Source organism: Camelina sativa, chromosome 19, assembly GCF_030686135.1.
Source record: "Camelina sativa cultivar CO46 ecotype springtype chromosome 19, ASM3068613v1".
In the NCBI taxonomy this organism is placed as follows: domain Eukaryota; kingdom Viridiplantae; phylum Streptophyta; class Magnoliopsida; order Brassicales; family Brassicaceae; genus Camelina; species Camelina sativa.
The window spans coordinates 3779863-3801694 of NC_141898.1; the positions used below are offsets into that span (position 1 = coordinate 3779863).

General features: G+C 37.6%; 3 protein-coding genes and 4 pseudogenes across 11 annotated transcripts; 6 read left to right on the forward strand and 1 right to left on the reverse strand.

Moving 5' to 3' along the window:
* The first annotated feature begins 1517 nt into the window (after positions 1-1517).
* Positions 1518-3732, forward strand: LOC104764631 (hsp70 nucleotide exchange factor fes1). Its single transcript, XM_087500840.1, has 6 exons — positions 1518-1841; positions 2168-2310; positions 2395-2445; positions 2546-2767; positions 2887-2989; positions 3096-3732. The coding sequence occupies exons 1-6, from the start codon at positions 1756-1758 to the stop codon at positions 3586-3588; spliced, it is 1098 nt and encodes a 365-aa protein (XP_087356966.1). The 5' UTR covers positions 1518-1755; the 3' UTR covers positions 3589-3732.
* Positions 3733-4423: 691 nt separating this feature from the next.
* Positions 4424-9128, forward strand: LOC104764632 (transcription factor IIIB 60 kDa subunit-like). Of its 6 annotated transcripts, none has more exons than XM_010488199.3 (20): positions 4424-4577; positions 4704-4779; positions 4904-4985; positions 5285-5360; positions 5626-5714; positions 5795-5871; positions 5983-6039; positions 6181-6293; positions 6418-6500; positions 6605-6691; positions 6804-6884; positions 7130-7285; positions 7409-7549; positions 7657-7714; positions 7798-7886; positions 8015-8095; positions 8198-8326; positions 8435-8527; positions 8614-8667; positions 8765-9128. In XM_010488199.3, exons 2-20 carry the CDS (start codon positions 4718-4720, stop codon positions 8996-8998), a joined length of 1842 nt encoding a protein of 613 aa, XP_010486501.1. In that variant the 5' UTR covers positions 4424-4577; positions 4704-4717; the 3' UTR covers positions 8999-9128. The 6 variants fall into 6 exon arrangements, 5 of the variants coding, with proteins under 5 accessions (XP_010486501.1, XP_010486502.1, XP_087356968.1 ...); XM_010488200.3 differs by having other exon boundaries at positions 7660-7714; XM_087500842.1 differs by having other exon boundaries at positions 4470-4577; positions 5802-5871.
* A 230-nt stretch (positions 9129-9358) lies between these two features.
* On the forward strand, positions 9359-12906 carry LOC104764633 (transcription factor MYB3R-3). Of its 2 annotated transcripts, none has more exons than XM_010488203.3 (8): positions 9359-10142; positions 10494-10660; positions 10848-10899; positions 10994-11051; positions 11313-11407; positions 11492-11595; positions 11678-11806; positions 11895-12906. In XM_010488203.3, exons 1-8 carry the CDS (start codon positions 10101-10103, stop codon positions 12766-12768), a joined length of 1521 nt encoding a protein of 506 aa, XP_010486505.1. In that variant the 5' UTR covers positions 9359-10100; the 3' UTR covers positions 12769-12906. The 2 variants fall into 2 exon arrangements, with proteins under 2 accessions (XP_010486505.1, XP_010486504.1); XM_010488202.3 differs by having other exon boundaries at positions 9851-10142; positions 10494-10669.
* Positions 12907-12926: 20 nt separating this feature from the next.
* Positions 12927-14064, forward strand: LOC104767387 (F-box/kelch-repeat protein At4g23580 pseudogene; annotated as a pseudogene).
* Positions 14065-15463: 1399 nt separating this feature from the next.
* On the forward strand, positions 15464-18431 carry LOC104764634 (F-box/kelch-repeat protein At4g23580 pseudogene; annotated as a pseudogene). Of its 2 annotated transcripts, XR_015590698.1 has the most exons (3): positions 15472-16760; positions 16847-16975; positions 17208-18431. The product of XR_015590698.1 is annotated as an F-box/kelch-repeat protein At4g23580 pseudogene, transcript variant X2 (transcript). The 2 variants fall into 2 exon arrangements; XR_015590697.1 differs by having other exon boundaries at positions 15464-16760; positions 16847-18431.
* Positions 18432-18756: 325 nt separating this feature from the next.
* Positions 18757-19675, reverse strand: LOC104764635 (eukaryotic initiation factor 4A-III homolog pseudogene; annotated as a pseudogene).
* A 783-nt stretch (positions 19676-20458) lies between these two features.
* Positions 20459-21544, forward strand: LOC109130775 (F-box/kelch-repeat protein At4g23580 pseudogene; annotated as a pseudogene).
* The last annotated feature ends 288 nt before the right edge of the window (positions 21545-21832 follow it).

Genomic DNA, 21832 nt, shown 5'->3' on the forward strand with positions numbered 1-21832 from the left:
GAAGAGGTAAGTTCATCCCAGGGTGAACCCAATAATTGTGTTTTATCAATTGTAATTTAATAATTTTGTTTGATGTCAAAAAGAAAATATATATATATATATATAAATAATAATAATTTTGTATATATAAATAAAGGAAAATTCAGAAAACTTGGTTTGGACGGTTTAATAGCAAGTCTATTAAAGTCCAAGAATGATGAATTAATAAAAAGTATGAAAAGAGAACACAATAATGGAACTATCTAGAGGGAATCATTTTGTTGAAATCAATTAATCTAATCATGCGACGAATATTCTGGGGTAAGAATTTTGTCTTTGTCTTCTTTCTATAGTGTGTCCTTTTGCATTTTCGTACTTAGTTGCATTTGGCTTATTTAGTATTTGGGATGTCAATATTTCTCTTACAATTTGTTTTTGGTATTAACTTGTGCTTTTATTGTTGTGCAGATAAAAATGTTCATCCTGGTAGAGAAGGTTTAATAGCCAGTCTATTAAAGTCCAAGAATTGTGAAACAATAATCCGAAGTAGTAAAATTTTATTAAATTTAACAGAGTAATCAAGTTTTAATACATTGATAAAGTTTGTTTTAACTTGTAGTCATCTTTTTCACTAAATGAATTTATGTATGAATATATAACTAAAATTGCTCACTCGACTCTAATAAGAGATATCATGAAGAGATGCAAGCCATGATTAGATTCTAGACTTGAACATTAATTACATAGCTACATAAAATAATAGAAAAAAAAGAAAATTTTAGATGATTTTTATTGAAGAACTCTCGAAATTTGTCAAAAAACTTGGCCTTTAATCTGGAAACTTCGTCATGCTGATGGTATTTTGAAAGTCGATTATACAAATAGGCTAATACTGTTTTAAGTATACAATTCAAGTTAATCGTGTAGTATTTAAAACATAAAGAGTAATTAAATCTTTACTTTATCTTAATGGTCATGGTTAAGAAATCATCCTTACACCTTGACCTTGTATCTTTCTATAGTACTTTATCATTACCATTACTTTCTAATTTTTTAAGGTCATAGATTGTACAAATATAACACAAATGCCAAGTTGACGTACTAACTATTAATAAGCATTATGGTTAACACAAAATTGAATTTGGTTAAATTATATTCAAAATAAGTGAAACAATATATAATTTTTTTTTTGATCAAATTGATTGATTACGTAAGAGAGTTTTATGTTATATTGTTTTTTTTACAATTTAAATGTTTTAACAAGGCTATTATATCTCAATTCCTTGTGATGACATTTCACGAGGACAAGGTTATATTACTTATTTATAATTTTGTTTGATGTCAAAAAGGAAAAATATCTATATATATATATATATATATATATATATATATATATATATAATAATAATTTTGTATATAAAAAAAAGGAAAATCCAGAAAATTTGGTTTGGACGGTTTAATAGCGAGTCTATTAAAGCCCAAAATGATGAATTAATTGGGCCTGAGTCTTTAAATAAAGGCCCAATAAAGTGGAAGACGCGTCATCGGCTTCGCTTTTCTGCTTTTCTCTTCAAAGAGGTCGAGGAGGAGGTTTAAGATTTTGTTGTAGAATGTGGTAGTAGTTTCGCGAATGATCTCAGGTCTTTTGTAAAACCAAAACCCAGCGATTAGACGACTCTTGCTCTTTTCCTTATAAATTACAAAGAGACGAACAATAAAAAGTTTGTAATTCTTTCTTCTGTTCTAAGTTTTTGTTTACGGTGAAAACATCTTTCAATGGCGAAAGACGGACCCAATTGGGACGGGTTACTTAAATGGAGTCTCTCTCACGCCGACGGTACTCGACCCACTCGTCAGTTGAGGTACGGACTTCGTTTTCTAGTTTCTTAGGTTCTGTTTCGTTGTTTGTCTTAGATTGGATTGAGATGCTGGTAGTGGTAGTTAGAGAAATCAATGAATCTTAATGACTGTATTCGAATCTGGGTTTGGTTGGTTGGATTCAATTATTGAATTCTGTAGCTATGTAGGTGAAAAGGCTATCTCTTTTCTCGTTTTCACTTCTCTACATCTGCATTGAACTCTCTTGAGCTCTAGTGGATTCACTATTTGGTCATGTCAGCAATACTCATAGTCATAGATATATGTTATGATTGGTGTTTAATGTTGATTGATTTGTTTGATGAGACAGTGAGGAGGATCGAAAATGGTTTATGGAAGCTATGCAGTCGCAGACTGTAGATGTAGTCAAGCGCATGAAGGAGATTACACTAGTTATGCAAACACCTGAACAAGTTTTGGTGGATAATGGAGTTACACCTGAAGATATCCAAGGTGAGATTAATTTGGCCATAATACATTGTTTAGGTCTTTATCTTTTGAGGGTTACTAATTGAGTTTTTCTTAATATTCTGGTAGATTTGCTGGATGAGTTGCAGGAGCACGTTGAATCGATTGATATGGCTAATGGTAAACCATCTCTTACTTGGAACATGCTTTTTTTTTTTTTTTTTTTTTTTTTCTGTTGTGGTTGGCACAGTCTGATAATTGCTAATTTACTATTGTGTAGATCTTCATTCTATTGGAGGCTTGGTTCCTCTTCTCGGGTTCCTTAAAAACTCTCATGCTAATATTCGGGCAAAAGCTGCTGATGTCGTTACTACAATTGTTCAGAACAATCCTAGAAGTCAGGAATTAGTTATGGAAGCGAATGGTTTGGAGTCATTGCTTTCAAACTTCACTTCAGACACAGATATTCATGCTCGAACCCAAGCTCTTGGCGCGATATCAGGTAAGCCAGCTTGTGATATTTGTTTACAGTAAAGATTGAGATGATCATAAAGCTTTTGTTATTCTATTTTACTTGGTTTATGATATACTAAAGGTATACCTTTTCAATATGGCTTGTAGCTTTGATTCGCCATAACAAGCCCGGGGTCACTGCTTTCAAGCTTGCCAATGGCTATGCTGGTCTAAGAGAAGCCTTGGCGTCTGATAGTGTGAGATTTCAAAGGTAATCCACACAAATACTTATTACTCCTTTACGGTCCCTGTAGATTTCAAACCTTGGAAGATTCTTGAATTGTTGCTTATCTCTTACTTTATTCCAAATTCTCCAGGAAAGCCTTAAACTTGTTGCAATACCTACTTCAAGAGGATGATTCAGACCGCAGTGTTGCCGCTGGACTCGGATTTCCCCGAGTGATGATGCATCTCGCGTCTAGTGATGACTCTGAGACCAGGGAAGCAGCTCTCCGCGGACTGCTTGAGCTTGCGAGAGAGAAAAACGATGGAAGCGGAGGTAGCAGCATAGACAAAAGCGATGAGAAACTGAGGCAGGTACTAGAAGAACGTATCAAAGGAATCAGCTTGATGTCACAAGAGGATCTCGAAACGGTGAAAGAAGAGAGACAGCTCGTGGATTCACTGTGGAGCATTTGCTACAATGAACCTTCTTCTCTGAGAGAGAAAGGGCTTCTTGTTCTTCCCGGTGAAGACGCATTGCCTCCTGATGTCGCAAGCAAGATCTTTGAGCCTCCTCTTAGAGCTTCTGCAGCAAATCGTAATGCCACTGAGAAGAAAGAGGAACCTCTTAAATTACTTGGACCATAGGCGACAACAACTTGAAGCTTTGAAGTTTATTTATATACACTTCTCCTTGTTTTTATGTAACTTTCTAAATTTTCAGAAAATATTTGGTTTGTCAGTGCCCAATTTCCCAGTGTTATGTTATTATGGCAATTTCTATCTTTGATTTTTGTGATCGTTAAAGTTTAAACTTCAATTCAATCGGGTTCGGGTATTATTTATTCGGGTAATTCGTTTGGATTCGGATAAACGGGTTTAGAAAAATAGAATTCATTGGGTATTTTTAGATATATGGGGTCGGTTTGGTTTGGGTACTATTGAGCTCGGGTCGGTTTGAGTTACAAATTTTAGAATCCGATTAATATCCGAATTACTGGGTACTCGAAAAAAAATATAATTAAAATTAAACAAATTTAGTTAAACTTTGAGTTATGTGACAAAATATTTTAGATATTTTGATTATTTTTGATATTTAGGTATAAAACTAAATGAAATATTCAAAATTATAATCATAATTTTGGGGTAATTGCATTATAGTAATGATAAATATTATAAATATATTTATATGTTCGCGTTTAATGGGTACCCAAACGGGTATCGAGTATTATCCGACCCTAACCTGAACCCACAAGTATTAAAAAATAGAATCCAATAGGATTTTATAGGCAAACTCATATCCAACTCGAACCCGGTTTTTGGATCGGATTCCAGATTGGGTATTCGGGTACGGTTTTGATGCATAGGCCTAAATTTAAAGATGTCACTCCGTGTTCTTTACGGTTTAACAATAACCGATACGGACCAGATCTAAGTGACCGGTTTAACTTGATAATTTCTTGAAATTGAGCTGAACCGAAGTACTAAACCAAATTATATTGCCGTTATCCTTTACAAACTTTACTTTTGCCTAACTCTTAGGGACACGAGTTCGAATCGGAGCAGTCACATATCTGAGCTCAACACGTCTCTCAGCTCCGCCTTCTCCGCCGTCGCCGTCTTCGCGACTAGAACCGGTATAATTACATGTGTATATATGTAATTATGGTGAACCTATATACCATTGAACCCTAATTGTTTCCACTTCCTCGCACGATCGTGTTCATTCGCCAAAAAATCTGATCTTCCTCATTAATGAGCAGTTTAACTGGAAGCTATGGTGTGGTGTAACCATTGTGGGAAGAATGTTCCCGGAACTCGCCCCTACGATGGTGCATTGTAAGTGTCTTGATTATTCTTCACTGGTGTTGTATCTTTTTAGGAGCTCAGTTTCTGTTTGGATTTTGTGGTTTCCAACTTTCCAAGCTTCGAATTATGAATTTCATATGTTTTAATTTTGCAGGGCTTGTAACTTATGCGGGAGGATTTTGGAGAATTTCAATTTTTCTGCTGAAGTTACATTCGTTAAGAATGCTACTGGGCAGGTATAAGCAGCACCGCTTTTGTTTCATTTCCCTCTTTTCAGGCTCCTCTGCTGTAGAACTATAGATGTTTCAATGTTACTTAGGGATGTTATTGGTGTCTCTCATATGGTTTGCAGATGATTAATAGCTTAGAGGGATAAACTAATTTTTGTTGGAGAATCTTGGAATTATTGTAGCTATTAATCGTCTACAACAATTCTCTTCAGTTATATCCAGAGAGTTACTTGAGAATTATACTGCCTTTGGATTCTTTGAAATGATTTGGTTCAAGCTTACACATTATTTTTTTGTACCTGCAGAGCCAAGCGTCAGGTAACATTGTAAGGAGTGTTCAGAGTGGGGTGTCAGCCTCGCGTGAAAGGAGATTAAGAATAGGTATGCCTTTTTTTCATTGTTGGCCTAATTAGTGCAACTGACACTTCTAGTCTACAACTTTTGCTTATGTTTGAACTAGCAGTGCATTTCCCTTTTTATTGTATTTCAAACTTTTCAGTTCTATAATTGCTTAGGTGTACTCACTGTTATGTATTTCCCATCCTTATATTTCCTGCCAAATTTGAGGCCGTGTGAAACATTGCATTGTTAATGCAATCTTTGATCAGTACAGTTTGATCTGACAGACCTTCGTTTTTTCTGGCAGCTAGAGATGAGTTTAGGAATTTGAGGGATGCCTTGGGAATTGGTGATGAGAGAGATGATGTGATTGACATGGCTGCTCGATTCTTTAGAGTATGTTTGGTTTACTTATTTTCTGAATAGTAATTTGTAAGGACTTCCACCACCTTTTTAACTCACTTTATCTTCTGAAGATGGCAGTTGAGCAAAATTTCACCAAGGGCCGTAGTACTGAACTAGTACAGGCTTCCTGTCTGTACTTGACTTGCAGGTTAGAGTCATGGTCTTGTGGTCTCCTGATTTATTTTCCTCGTTAGAATACCATGCTGAATAGTGATGTTTTCTTTGCTATATGTTAACCAAAAACTTTCTTGATTTGTAGGGAAATGAACATTGCGTTTCTTCTTATTGATTTCTCAAGTTACCTTCGAGTTAGCGTGTACGATAAGTTGTTTTTATTTACATACTGTTCAACTTTCTTTTGTAGCCTAATTACATGTTACCTCTACTGCAGCGATTTTCCGTGTCCAAGCAATGTAATGCTGATTTTACTGTTTTGGTCTCATCAAATCTTGTGCAGTTATGAGTTAGGTTCTGTGTACTTGCAACTCTGTGAATTGCTGTACTTTGCGGACGGTCAAAATTATGAAAAGCTTGTTGATCCTTCAATTTTCATTCCTCGATTCTCGAACAGTAAGTGTGTCATCCTTTGGCTACCATTCTTTTCTGTATTTGGTTGATGCAGAACATCAGCCCAGAATGAAACAGTTATATTGAATACTTGACCCAACCTACTCGTTCCATCATATATTTGCAGGCTTATTGAAAGGAACACAGCATAAAGCTGTTGTAAGAACAGCTACAGCCATTATAGCGAGTATGAAGAGAGATTGGATGCAGGTGTGACTTTGTTATGTTAGGTGATAGTTTCCTATGTACTGTTTGTCTTAAAGTTAGTTATATATTGTGTCTTGTGTTAATATTAGCTACCTATTGACTTGCAGACCGGCCTGAAACCAAGTGGAATATGTGGAGCAGCACCTTACACTGCTGCTCTTTCTCATGGTATCAAGTGCTCTAAGTCAGATATTGTAAGATATGGTTGGCTTATCAAGAAATAACGTTTTAGATGAGCGGAAAGATGTGTTAGCCTTCTATTTCACTAATTTATTGCTGATTTGGTTTGTTTTCTCAATATTTCAGGTAAACATTGTCCATATATGTGAAGCAACTCTAACCAAACGATTGATTGAGTTTGGCAATACGGAGTCTGGAAATTTAAATGTGAGTTAAGGCTAAGCGTGTCTAGCTGTAGAATTATTTGCTAACTGGCCATATCATCACACATGATTGATGTTGGGTTAAGTATTTGTACCTGGTACTGCCGTCATAGTAGTAACAATATTGCATACTCCGCTGCTATTGATTGTTGTCATATGCAATAATGCAACACGGGCTCAATTTGTTTCTGCCTCATATCAGTTGAAGAATTATGTTCATTTTTATAACGTTTGTACATATGTGGCTAGGGTGATGAGCTCACAGAAAGAGAAAGGGAAAGAGAAAGGGAGATGCGGAAAAGATTGTTTACCATGAAACCAACGTCAAACAAAGAGGATGTGCTCTGTATGCATCAGGATTGTAAACCTTTTGGTTATGGACTATGTGAGGACTGTTACAAAGATGTAGGTATCCTGTTTAATGCCTGCTTTTCTGCTTTCATGTCCTCTGTTTACATAGTTGCTAATCCGTGACAAATGGCTCCGAAAGTTAACAATCACATGTTTCTTTTCCAAATTTTTATACAGCTCTTAAATGTTTCTGGTGGACTTGTTGGTGGGTCGGATCCTCCTGCTTTCCAGCGCGCAGAGAAAGAGAGAATGGACAAAGCGGCTAGAGAAAAAAACGAGGGAGGAATTGGTAGCCTTAATCACGGTGAACAACTATATGTAAGTTTCGGTGCTCCTTTATTTGAGAAAGCACCTGTGTGGGAGCTTGTTCAATTTCGCTTTGGTAAGATCTTATACGAAAGCTCTTTCTTCTGTCGAACTTTAAGCAGTCAGAGAGAGGACCAGACTATTGTAGTGTGAACAAAAGCGAAAAACAGTGTTCTGGTGAGTGCAATTGTTGTGTATCAGATTAAAGTGTTCTCTGCTACTATTTTAGCATTTGAGAATCGTTTTGTGCTGTGTCCCAGAGAAAGGTGAAAAAAATAAAGATGGGGCTGAAGAGTATGCTGGTACGTCGGATGAATCAGGCAACTTTTCTGACATCGATGATAAAGAGGTCGGTACTTGTTTTGCTTTCTTGTGTTGTTAGTAAATGCTACGTCAAATGTCCAACCTTGAATATGGAACAGACAGTTTCACTTGTTATATTTGATCTGTCGGTCATAATATTTTAGTGTTGACCAGGTGGATTGCTATATTAACAACGAGGATGAAAAGCATTATAAGAAGATCGTATGGGAAGCAATGAACAAAGATTATATTGAGGTGATTTCAGAGCCTAGATATATCATCTATCTTCTCTTGGGTTTCGTTGTATCATATATGAGATCAACCACTCATAAGAAACAGAATTATATTATTTTGTAGGAGCAAGCGGCCAAGGAAGCAGCTGTGAAGGCTGCTAGTGAAGCTTTAAAAGCGAGCAACTCTAACTGCCCAGAACATGCAAGAAAGTTTTACGAAGCTACTATAGTTTCTAAGACACAAAGTAGAAAGGTGACTCGGTTTAAACTTTGCAATTACGTTCCTGGTTTCATATCAAGTATCTGACTTATGGAGAATGACGTGATGGACTCGGTGCTTCTGTTTTCTCTCTTCTTATAGGAAAAGCAGCAGAAGAAAGCTGAGGAAGAAAAGAACGCGGCTCCCCCAGCCACAACCATCATGGAAGCTGTTCGCCGAACGCTTGTTAAAAAGGTGATGTATTATTTAGCTTTGAATAAAAAAATTTGGATTTTTGTGTGTCTTCCTCTTCCCTGATTTTTGAGTCTTGACTCTTACAGAGACTTACAGCTGTAATCAACGACGACGTCTTGCAAGAACTCTTTGATACATCGGTAAGTTTTATATTTTGTCTTGGGTAACTCTCATCAATTTTCTCAGGTGTATTTTAGCGCACTATACAACTTCCCTTCTTCTCTTTTCTTTTTTCAGGCAGGTGAGAATCCACCCAAGAGGTCGAAAACAGAGACAGACATGGAAGAGGAGAAGGAAGAGAAGAGCGATGAGCCTGAGATTGGTGAAAATGAAGATGAAGCTGAAGAGGATGAAGAAGGCTATGTAGAATCATACGACATGAACACAAAGTATCAAAACGGTGAGAAATTTTATGAAGAAGAAGAGGAAGAGGAAGAAGAAGCGGATGGTTATAATTTTGGATTGTATTGATCTATTATGAGCCGAACCAGTTGATTTTTGCGTGAATATAGGAGAACCCCAATATAAGTTATGATTTTATTATAGGATCTTTGATTCTGTATTATCTATCTATCAGTAAGTGATTAAGATTTTTGAATAATATATGTAGATTTACTAACTTATATAACTATATCCGGGCAAAAAAAAAATATATATAATTAACTAAATCTAAATGGATTTAAGTTTATTAATTTTATTATCCTTGTTTTGGTTATTTTATTAGATAACAATTAGTATTAATCACTAACAGATAACAGGATTTATCTAAGTTTTTTTTATCTCACCTATTTTATGAGCTATTAATGTATGTAGAAGAGTTGTTGTTTTTTTATGAAATTTGCCAAAAAAAGCCTACCAGAAAAGTGTTTTTTTTTTTTTAATTACTGTGTCGGTCCGGACAACATAAAATTTGCTTTGTTCTTTTGGGCCTTTGGGTTCTTTTTTAACCCAAAGTATAATCGAGTCATCTCAATCTGCATCGGACGGTCCAGAGTTAACTGCATCGCATACGTACGTGTTCAATGGGGTCAACGGATAAGCTACGAGTGCCGTTTGAAGTTCAAACTTCCGTTTCTGAGGTTAACTCTCTACCGTTAACGTCCGTTATTACTTTTTTAGCCTTTTCCGACGTTTCCACTTTCCAAAATATTACGTAAGACGGCGTTAATACACTTTAGCCTTTCGGTTCGGTTTGGTTTGGTTTGGTTGACTAGTCCGTTGGTAATGATATGATCAAAATAATTTCTAGTTAATTGAAATAAACCGGAGCCGGTACAGAGAGAATAGGTTACATAAGGTAAAAAGAACGGCAAGTAACGGTGTGACGTCAGATGAAGAAGTATTCGTTATAATAGTCAGAGCTAATTTAACCCCTTTTTTTATTTTTTTAATGTAATATATTTTTTTTTTCTTTGTTTCGATAAAGTCTTCTCTTTCTCTCTCTCTCTCTATCTCTCTCTCTCTCTCTGGTTCAACGGGCAAAGTATTTTTCGAATAAAGTTTTGGTTTTTTTAACGTTCCTTTCTCACCTCCGTCTTCTTCTGGTGGTGAATTCGTGTATCTGTATATCTCGATGAGCTGCAGTTTGAATCCAGCGGCTACTTCTCCAGATGAGGTTAGTTTTTGTGTATAACGAATCTGAATTTTTTATTTATTTAAGGGTTTTGTTCTTCTGATCAGATTGTAGTGAAATTGAGTTCATCGTTGTTTCGCTCTGATTCTTAAACGAATCTCACTTTCTTTGAATATAGGGCTTTTTCTTTAATTGATTTATGTGATTGGAATTGTTATAATAAACCCTAATTTTTTTTTGTTGTGTTATGGTTGGTGGTTTGCTGAATTACTGATCTGTGAGATCTGGGTTCTGTCTGCTTTGTGTTTTACGAATTACGATGATGGGTTTGTGTTTTTTTTTTCTAGGGTTTTCTCTGATAATTCTTATCAAATTCTTGATTTTTTTTTACAGATGGATCTTCAGGAAGAAACAGGTGAAGTGAAAATTGAGGATAAGTGTGTAGAAAATAAGCAATCAGCACCTGCTTCGTGTTCTTCTGTATCTGAAGGCAGTGCTGGTAGTTCCCACAAGTCTCCTCCTACTGTTGCAAGTCCTGCCACAGCATCACCAGCTCATAGGTACCTCGGGTTAGTTCTTCTTCTTCCTCTTCTTTTTCTGTATATCTGAGTCGAAATGGCAGTTTTGAAGTAACTCCTCTGCAGCACTCGTTTGCCAATTTGAAATACATTAAACTCCTTTGTCAAACTGGTGTTTGTAATCCCTACTTTCTATAGGAGATTGATGTTGATAATTTTTGCTATTCAGGAGGACGAGCGGCCCTATAAGGCGAGCGAAAGGCGGGTGGACTCCTGAAGAGGTTAGTATTTTACTAGTGATTGCTTTGACATATCTAAATTCTGGATCACTAGTTCGAAAATCAAGATGAGAGTTTGTCTTACTTCATAATGCAGGATGAGACATTGAGACAGGCAGTTGGCACTTTTAAAGGGAAGAGCTGGAAGAAGATAGGTAAAAGTCTTATGTCTGTTTGATTCTAGTTCTCGTTACAACATTACAGAGATTTGTAGTTGGAGTCTTGTCTGAAGTTGTAGATATGTCTAACTGTTTACTGTTCATACTATTTCCTATCTAGTTTTATGAATTACACTTGTAGATTTACTTGATCAGCTGAGGCATTTACGTTTATTTCCAGCTTTTTTCAAAGCAGCTGGTTCTGTGAAGCATTTAGTATTGTTCTTATTGTTTGGTTTGGTGTATTTATTTTTGCAGCGGAGTTTTTCAATGATAGAACTGAAGTTCAATGCCTGCACCGGTGGCAGAAAGTTCTAAATCCGGATCTTGTTAAGGGACCTTGGACACAAGAGGTTCATTCTGTTTCTGAATTAACTAATGTGTTTGGCTATCTTTTTAAGTGAAGTACGAATGCTTAACGTTTTCTTGTTTTGCAGGAGGATGAGAAAATCGTTGAACTCGTTAAGAGATACGGGCCTGCGAAATGGTCTGTTATCGCACAGTCTTTACCAGGTCGAATTGGGAAGCAATGTCGAGAAAGGTGATTAATTCATATAAGCCAATCATTTTTTTTTTCTTATTAGTTATTTTGGAAGCTTAAATGTGTTTTGATTTGTATGCAGGTGGCACAACCATTTGAATCCTGATATTAACAAGGATGCTTGGACCTCAGAGGAAGAAGTAGCTCTCATAAATGCTCATCGAATCTATGGAAACAAGTGGGCTGAAATAGCCAAGGTCTTACCCGGCAGGTATATATTCTTCAATGGAGTAAAAGACTTTTTAGAAAGCCTAGCTTCTGGTTATAATAAAGAGCTTACTAGAAATTTGATGATGCAGGACTGATAATGCAATAAAGAACCATTGGAATAGTTCACTGAAAAAGAAGTCAGATTTTTACTTAGTCACTGGTAGGTTACCACCACCACCAACACCAAAGAACGGTGTTCCTGATAGTGTAACTAAACGTTCATCATCTGCTCAGAAAAGGTGTTCTGATTCAGTAACTCAAACCCCATCACGAACTACAGATGTGAAGAACGCTGATGAAAGTGGAAATGGCCAATTAAACTCTTCTGTTCCGCTTGAAGAAATAGGAGCTGCTTCAAGAATGACTGGTGTTAATGAGTATGCTTGTTCTCCTAAGTTTCTTAACCCAGAGCCATTGCCAGAGAATGGTGGAGTTGCAATGAATGGTTATCATCTTTACTACAAGCCTCAAACAGAGTATTACGTGGCATCAGAAGTGGATACGCAGCGTATGGATGGGCATGATTGTGGTTGCAGTCCAATCGCATCACCAGTTAGCTTCTTCACTCCACCGCCGTGTAGAAATAAGTACAGTAACGGTTCAACTCCAAGAAGTCCTGAATCTTTCCTGAGAGAAGCTGCCAGAACATACCCAAACACACCTTCTATTTTCAGGAAAAGACGACCCAGGGTTGTTGTTCCGGATGACAACACTGCCGCGAAAACAGATGAAGCTAAAGAGGTTGATCAAAAGGTGAACCATGGTAAAGATAGTTCAGAGAGCCCTGACAGTGAAGAGATTCAAAACAATGGATCAAATGCTTACAATCTATCTCCTCCATACCGGATAAGATCGAAAAGGACAGCAGTTTTCAAATCAAGACAGCTTGAGTTTATATCTGCCGAGGAAGAGAAGGCTGATGATGAAACCAAATCAGCTGAGAAAGATATGTTGATTGATTGAGACTCTCTCAACCCCTAGGCTAGGCTAAACAGAGATATCCTCCTTATTACACGCTTTGGTATTTTATAATTTTTTTTTTTATATATTTTTGGATTAATGTTAAAAAGCTGTGATTAGTCAAAGAATAATTTGCAACTCCTCACTTGAGTTCGGTACTTCGGTTTTTATTGATTATTCAAAAAGGAAATACAACAACAAAAAAAAAAAAGAAAAATAAAAGAAACAGAGCAAAGTACATATATTGTATTGTATCTCTCTATTGAGCTCACACCTTTATGTGTGTTTTACGGCTACGTACCGGCTCTCAGCCACTACGTTGGTTCACGCTCTGTCCGGGACGGGGGACCATCTAACTCCAAAAAGTTTTTGGTCCCGATTTCATCTCCTAATTTTCCATCTGCATTGTGGTCGGATGCTGTAATGGTTGGTCCTAACATTTACACTATTGGAGGATTAGTGAATGATAACGCTTCGTCTAGCGTCACGGTCATGGACTGTCGTTCTCACACATGGCGTGAGGCACCACCTATGCGTGTGGCCCGTGAGTTCCAATCTGCTTGCGTCCTTGATGGAAAAATATATGTAATGCGAAAATCTTGATTTATAACGAACTGGATGGAGGTTTTTGATACGAAGGCCCAAACTTGGGAGTTTTTGCAGATCCCTAGCGAGGAGATATTTGGAGGTTCTGAATACAAAAGCATAGAATATGAAGGAACTGTCTATGTGAGGTCTGAGGCGAAGGATGTGACTTACAAGCTTAATAAAGACAGATGGAGAACGGCAGACTTAGCGATGAATAGTGGATGGGATTGTCGATCATCATCTTATCGTGTGATAGAAAACGTGTTCTACCGTTCTGATGGTAAAACGGTCGACTGGTATGATTCCAAAGAAAGATTATGGAAAATTTTGATAGGTTTGGAAAATTTACATAGTTTAACTCGTTTTGCTTATGTTAACTTGGTGAATTATGGTGGGAAAATGGCAGTTTTGTGGGAAGAGTATGTGGTGGCTAAAAACCATAAAGAGACAATGATTTGGTGTGCGGAGTTTGCGATTGAAAAACGCCAAAAGAGAGAGATTTGGGGAATGCTGGAGTGGGTTGACATTGTACTACTGTCTACAACCAATGAGCCATATGGTTTAGCGCATGTTCTTGCTACTACCATTTGATGGATCTGAGTCATGATTTTGTGAACATGGAATCATTCACTCGATGTAAGGGATAAATATCACTTTTGTTTTCATCTTAAAAAGAACATATTTATTAATTCTTGTTGTCATATATATTATGTTTGGACTTTATGGATGTCAGAATTCACTCGTAGCATTTGTCAGTATAGAGTTTTAGGAAAGTCATTAGATGGAAAACTAATATCTTTGTCGTGATGAATAAGGATGGATGTATAAGGGTTTGAATGAATTAATGTAACGTTAACATGATTAATACGTTTGGTATATAAAGAAGAAGATTGGGAGACCGAGCAAAGGAAGTGATGACGTGGAGGCCAAGCTTGCACAACGAAGTAAAGACATGGGTATGAACAAGATTTAATTTAACTAAAACGAGAATTCTAAACATTTTATTATATATGGATTTCTATTATATGCAATAATGTTGTAAAATATTTTGCAGAATTTACAAAGAATATAACGCTATAAAATTATAAAAGAACAAATCATAAAAGAGACATGAAGTGGAAATCAACGGTCACTCTAACAACGTCAGTGTAGTCTGGTGTAGACGACGCACGGCACCCCATCCCCGACAGACTAAAAAGTGTGTGTTCTTACTGGGAGCTGCTCTCCTGAGTTTATACTTTCGATTTCAAGACCTGAGAGGATTGTGGGGAAAATGGTCATTGGGGAAAATGGTCATTGGAAACCAGTAGTAGCAAGAGTCTCATCATGGTTTTAGTACAACTTATGTTCAATTACGGTCTATCATAGTGATTATAACGTATTTACAACATATTTTTTTTAGAAGAAATCCATACAAATATTGAATTCAAAAAAATTACAAAGTAGAGTATGAAATTCATGGAATCTATGAAAGTATATATATATATATTATATATATATATATGTATATAAATCGGATAAGATGAGTGTTAGAGGATATGATTAAAAGGTTTGTGAACGATTATATCAAATGATTGATTATTTGATCACACGTATATACGAGAGTCGGAATTAATGATGATGATATACTGTCTTAATAATAAAATTTCCTATCAGTCTTTTGATTCTCAAGTATGTAAATAGGACCGGTGATAACATATTACTAATTAAAGACTTGGTAGTTTGTCTCGTTTTAACATTACTCTTCGTGTGAAAATATTTATTTATAGAATTCAATTATAGTTTATTTTAACTTAAATTATTTAGATGATGTTTATAGAAAAATAAGTTATCCAATTTGTATATCTCTACAAATTAATTATATATGCAAATTAGCAAGGATTATGTTAATTTTATTTGCTAAAGATAGTATAAATATTGAGTTTGATATGGTGGTAATATAAGTATATTTAGAGAAAATTATACTTTTTAATTGTATCCAATCATGTGGTTGGATCATTAAACGAATCACTTGTTGACGTTGTCTATCTATTTTAACCGGAATAAACCGCCTTAAACCAGCTAGCTATTATTGGTTTCTACATTAAACATCTCGAAATAACATTTGTTTACTCTCTCATGGTCGTGTCACCCAAACAAATCCTCAAGCTCTTGAAATCGCAGCTTTTGCTCTATTCGATTCGGCGACTCGTCATCCAGGCTATGCACACTCCGCCGTCGTCTACCACTATATACTCCGACGTCTGACGTCTCTCATTAGGTCATTAGGTCATATAAAACCATATAAGTCGAATCGTCGAGCTCATTAGGTCACAAGGATGCAAGTGCGACGAAGATGTCGCTTTATCGGTCATCAAAACCTACGGGAAGAACTCCATGCCGGACCGAGCTCTTGATGTATTCCAACGAATGGGGGAGATTTTTGGGTGCGAGCCTGGGGTCAGATCTTATAATACTCTGCTCAATGTGTTCGTAGAGGCGAAACAATGGGATAAAGTGGAGTCCTTGTTCGCCTACTTCGAAACAACGGGTTTGGCGGCAACTCTGCAGACGTATAATGTTTTGATTAAGATGTCATGCAAGAGGAAACAGTTCGAGAAAGCTAGAGGGTTTCTTGATTGGATGTGGAAAGAAGGGTTGAAGCCTGATGTGTTTAGTTACAGCACTGTGATTAGCGATCTTGCGAAAGCTGGAAAAGTTGATGATGCACTGCAACTGTTCGATGAAATGTCTGAGAGAGGATTAGCACCTGACGTTACGTGTTATAACATCTTAATTGATGGGTCTCTCAAGGAAAGAGATCACATCATGGCTATGAAGACAAACTGTTGGTGGACTCTTCTGTTTATCCTAATGTTAAGACTCACAACATTATGGTTAGTGGTTTGAGCAAATGCGAAAGAGTAGATGTTAACATCTAATGGGACCACAAGGAGGAGCACTTGGTGATGCTCGACTAGTTTTTGATGGGATAGTGGATCCTAATACAGTTTGCTGGACATGTTTGTTTTCTGGCCATGTGAAGGCTGGTTTGCCAGAGGAAGCCGTCGCGGGGTGAAGGCCATCGGCCTGACCATTTAGCTTTTGTGACTGTCATCAATACGTACATCAGTTTATGCACGTCTATTGTTTGGGGAGATGCCAAGCCCAGATGTGGTCGCGTGGAATGTAATGATTCCAGGGCATGGCAAAAGAGGATGTGAGACTGTGGCTATTGAATACTTTCTCAATATGCGGAACTCTGGTGTTAAGTCCACCCGTTCTACCTTAGGAAGCGTTTTGAGTGCCATTGGAATTGTAGCAAATCTTGATTTAGGTTTGGTAGTTCATGCAGAGGCTATATATTAAACAAGGCCTCGCCTCCAATATATATGTTGGCAGTTCTTTGGTTACCAATGTCGAGAAAGGTGATTAATTCATATGAGCCAATCTTTTTTTTTCTTTTTCTTATTAGTTATTTTGGAAGCTTTAATGTGTTTTGATTTGCATGCAGGTGGCACAACCATTTGAATCCTGATATTAACAAGGATGCTTGGACCTCAGAGGAAGAAGTAGCTCTCATGAATGCTCATCGAATCTATGGAAACAAGTAGGCTGAAATAGCCAAGGTCTTACCCGGCAGGTACTTTGCTCTGTTTCTTTATTTTCCTTTTCTTTTTATATATTTTTGGATTAATGTTAAAAAGCTGTGATTAATCCAAAGAATAATTTGCAACTCCTCACATGAATGAGTTCGGTGTTTTTATTGGTTATTCAAAAAGGAAATACAACAAAAAAAAAAAAAGGAAAAATAAAAGAAACAGAGCAAAGTACATACTAATATTGTATCTCTCTATTGAGAACACCTTCCACAGCCGCCATGAATGGAGAAGAGCCACGACGACGACGACGGATGACAATTCTGATGCTTCCTAATGATTTGGTATATAACTGCTTAGCCCGCGTCTCAAGATTGTATTACCCAATTCTCTCTTTAGTCTCCAAGAGATTCCGCTCTCTCCTTGCTTCAACGGAACTTTATCAGACCCGAACCCTCCTAGGCCGCACCGAGTGTTGTCTTTATGTTTGCTTACGGCTACATAGCGGCACTCAGACACTACGTTGGTTCACTCTCTCTCGGGAACCAATCAACTCCACAAAGACGCTGGTCCCGATTTCATCTCCTAATTCTCCATCTGCATTGTGGTCGGATGCTGTAATGGTTGGTCCTAACATCTACGCTATTGGAGGATTAGTGAATGATAACGCTTCGTCTAGCGTCATGGTCATGGATTGTCGTTCTCACACATGGCGTGAGGCACCACCTATGCGTGTGGCCCGTGAGTTCCACTCTGACACATGGCGTGAGGCACCACCTATACCTATGCGGACGTACCGTGAGTTCCTCCACTCTGCTTGCGTCCTTGATGGGAAAATTTATGTACCAGGAGGTTCCGAAGATCTTGATTTGACGAATTGGATGGAGGTTCTTGATACCAAGACCCAAACGTGGGAGTTTTTTCAGATCCCTAGCAAGGAGATATTTGAAGGCTCTAAGTACTTAACCGCAGTGTATGAAGGAACTTTCTTTGTGAAATGTGTCTACAAGCATGTGATGTACAAGGTGCACAAAGGTAGATGGAGAGCGGCAGACATAATTCTAAAGGATAGTTGGGGTGATCGTCGGTATTCATGTTATTGTGTGATAGAGAACGTCTTCTACCGTTATAATGATAGCAAGATCAATTGGTATGACTTCAATGATAGAGTACGGAAAACTTTGAAGGGTTTTGTAGGATTGCCTAGTTTAACAAGATTCTCTCTCGCTAAAATGGTGGATTATCGTGGGAAAATGGCTCTTCTGTGGGAAGAGCATGTGTTTGTTGACAACCGTAAAGAGACAAGATTCTGGTGTGCGGAAATTGCGATTGAAAAACGCCATAAACAAGAGATTTGGGGAGTGGTAGAATGGTCAGGCGTTGTGTCTACAACCAGTAAGCCATATAGTTTAGCGCATGTTCTTGCTACTACCATTTGATGAATAAGTCATGCATTATTATTATGTGAATTATTAAGGAATATGATCACTTTTGTTTTCATTTTTTTTTCTTCTTTCATGAATGATCCTTTTTCTAATCGCTATGTCTGGTCGAGATGATCCTTTTTAAGTCATTAAACCATATACCAGAAAGTGAATTATGTGTAACACATGATAGAATATAGGAATATAGATGGGATACACATAACAATATATGTACAATAGCTAAGTTGTTTAGAGAATATTCCTATATTCTATCAACACAAACTCTAAAGGATCATAAATAACGCTTGAAAGTGAGACAAATTACTAATTAGATAAGGATCATAAATAACGCTTATAAGATAATATCTCAAGCAGAGCACCAAAAAAAAAAAAAAATTCTACTACATAAGGTCAGCTATATTATTTGGCATCTCGTCAATTTGGGTACTGTAGTACTGCTCAATATCCCGGAGAATCTTGATATCGTCGTTTTTAACAAAGTTGACTCCAACACCCTTAAGCCCGAAACGACCAGACCGTCCGATACGATGAATGTAGAGCTCACGGTTGTTGGGGAGATCATAATTAATGACAAGAGAAATTTGTTGCACGTCGATCCCACGTGCCCATACATCTGTTGTGATCAATATGCGACTGTGACCTCCCCGAAACTGATTCATGATCTCGTCTCTCTCCTTCTGAGGCATGTCCCCATGCATTGATGAGACAGTAAAGTTGTGACTCCTCATACTCTCACTAAGCCAGTCCACCTTTCGTTTTGTGTTGCAGAAGATAACAGCTTGAGTAATGGTAAGTGTGTCGTAAAGATCACAGAGTGTTTCAAATTTCCACTCCTCCTTCTCGACAGCAATAAAATATTGTTTGATTCCATCAAGAGTCAACTCATCACGCTTCACAAGTACCTTCACTGGATCCGTCATGAACTTGCTCGTCATCTCCAAAATCTCCCGAGGAAGAGTTGCAGAAACCAAGCAAACCTGGAGGTCCGGTGGAAGATATCTGTAAACATCATAGATCTGGTCCTTGAATCCTCTGCTCAGCATCTCATCTGATTCGTCAAGAATCAGAATTGTAATAGCTCTGGTGCGTAGACTTCTCCTCTTTATCATATCACAGACACGACCAGGTGTCCCAGACACAACCTGAACACCATGCTCCAGCCTCCTGATGTCTTCTCCAACGCTCTTCCCACCGATGCATGCATGTGCATGGATATTGGCGTGTAATCCTATAGCTTGTATCGTCTTCGCTGTTTGTGAAGCTAGCTCTCTTGTTGGGGATAATACCAAGGCCTGAACCCTGCAACCAAAAGTAACAAATAGATGAGAATATATAGATAACTTGGCAGAAAAGTTAAAAATTGAAATTAGGGTTATGCCAGCAAAAGGAAAAGGAAACATAACATACTCTCTAGACGAAGTGTCAACGACTTGGCAGACAGAGAGGGCAATCATAGAGGTCTTTCCCGTACCGGATGGGCTTGAGCAATAACATCTCGCCCTTTGAGAATCGGCATGACAGCCCTCTGCTGAATGGCCGATGGCTTCTCGTAACCGTACTCGTAGAGACCACGAAGAACGTTCTCGTTAATTCCCATGTCTTCGAAATTCGCGACGGTCTCAACCCCTGTGGTCGTCTTGAAGACCGACTTGTCGTCATCTCTTGCTCTACCGCCTCTCCTACGGTCGCCACGGCCAGGATTAGCCACGTTCGCTGTCGCCACATATAAATCTCTACCTTTTTAGTTGAAAAGCTCTTTTGATTGTATTCCAATAAAATTAAAAAAAGTTGTGAGGTCTAAACACACCAAAACAATAGCACATTACGTGCGAGACACGCTTCATTAGACCATCTTTATCACTTAGACCGACTCCATAGGTGATAAATGGAGGGGTTAAAATTAATTAAATTTATAATAAAACAAATTACAAAAAATGCTTAAAACACCTATATTGGGTATCACCATTATATATGCAGTCTTATCACATTAGGGAATATTATATGTAAAAAGCAAAATTAAGTTAATGTTTTTTTTTTGAAAAAGAAATTAAGTTAATGTTAGTAATACCTTCCACAGCCGTCATGAACGGAGAAGAGCCACGACGAGTACAAATGACAATTTTGATGCTTCCTAATGATTTGGTATATAACTGCTTAACCCCCGTCTCAAATTTGTATTATCCAACTCTTTTTTTTAGTTTCCAAGAGATTCCGGTTTTTCGTTGCTTCAACTGAACTTTATCAGACCTGAACCCTTCTAAAGCTCACGGAGAATTGTCTTTATGTGTTTACGGCTACTTACCGGCTCTCAGCCACTACGTTATCAGAGCGTGAACCATCTAACTCCAAAAAGTTTTTGGTCCCGATTTCATCTCCTAATTTTCCATCTACAATGTGCTCTGATGCTGTAGTGGTTGGTCCTAACATCTACACCATTGGAGGATTAGTGAATAAGAATGCTTCGTCTAGCGTCATGGTCATGGATTGTCGTTCTCACACATGGCGTGAGGCGCCACCTATGCGTGTGGCCCGTGAGGTCCAATCTGCTTGCGTCCTTGATGGAAAAATATATGTAACATGGAGGTTGCAAAAATCTTGATTTAAGGAACTGGATGGAGGTTTTCGATACAAAGGCTCAAACTTGGGAGTTTTTGCAGATCCCTAGCGCGGAGATATTTGGAGGTTCTGAATACAAAATCGTAGAATATGAAGGAACTGTCTATGTGAGGTCTGAAGCGAAGGATGTGACTTACAGGCTTCATAAAGGCAGATGGAGAACCGCAGACTTAGCGATGAATAGTGGATGGGGTCGTCGATCATCATCTTATTGTGTGATAGAAAACGTGTTCTACCGTTCTGATGGTAAAACGGTCGACTGTTATGATTCGAAAGAAAGATTATGAAATTTTTTGAAAGGTTTGGAAAAATTACATAGTTTAACTCGTTTTGCTCATGTTAACTTGGTGAATTATGGTGGGAAAATGGCAGTTTTGTGGGAAGAGTATGTGGTGGCTAAGAACCATAAAGAGAATGATGTGTGCGGAAAATGCGATTGAAAAACGCCAAAAGAGAGAGATTTGGGGAATGCTGATGTGGGTTGACATTGTACTACTGTCTACAACCAATGAGCCATATGGTTTAGCGCATGTTCTTGCTACTACCATTTGATGAACATTGAGTCATGATGTAAGGGATAAAATATTACTTTGTTTTGATCTTGAAAAGAACATATTTATTAATTCTTGTTGTCATATATACATAAATTATGCTTGGATTTTATGGATGTCTGAATTCACTCATAGCATTTGTCAGTATAGAGTTTTAGGATGTCAGAATTCACTCAGCCACTACGTTGGTTCACGCACTGTCGGGGAAGGAAGTGGTGACGTGGAGGCCAAGCTTGCACAATGAAGTGAAGACATGGGGATGAACAAGATATAATTTAACTAAAACGAG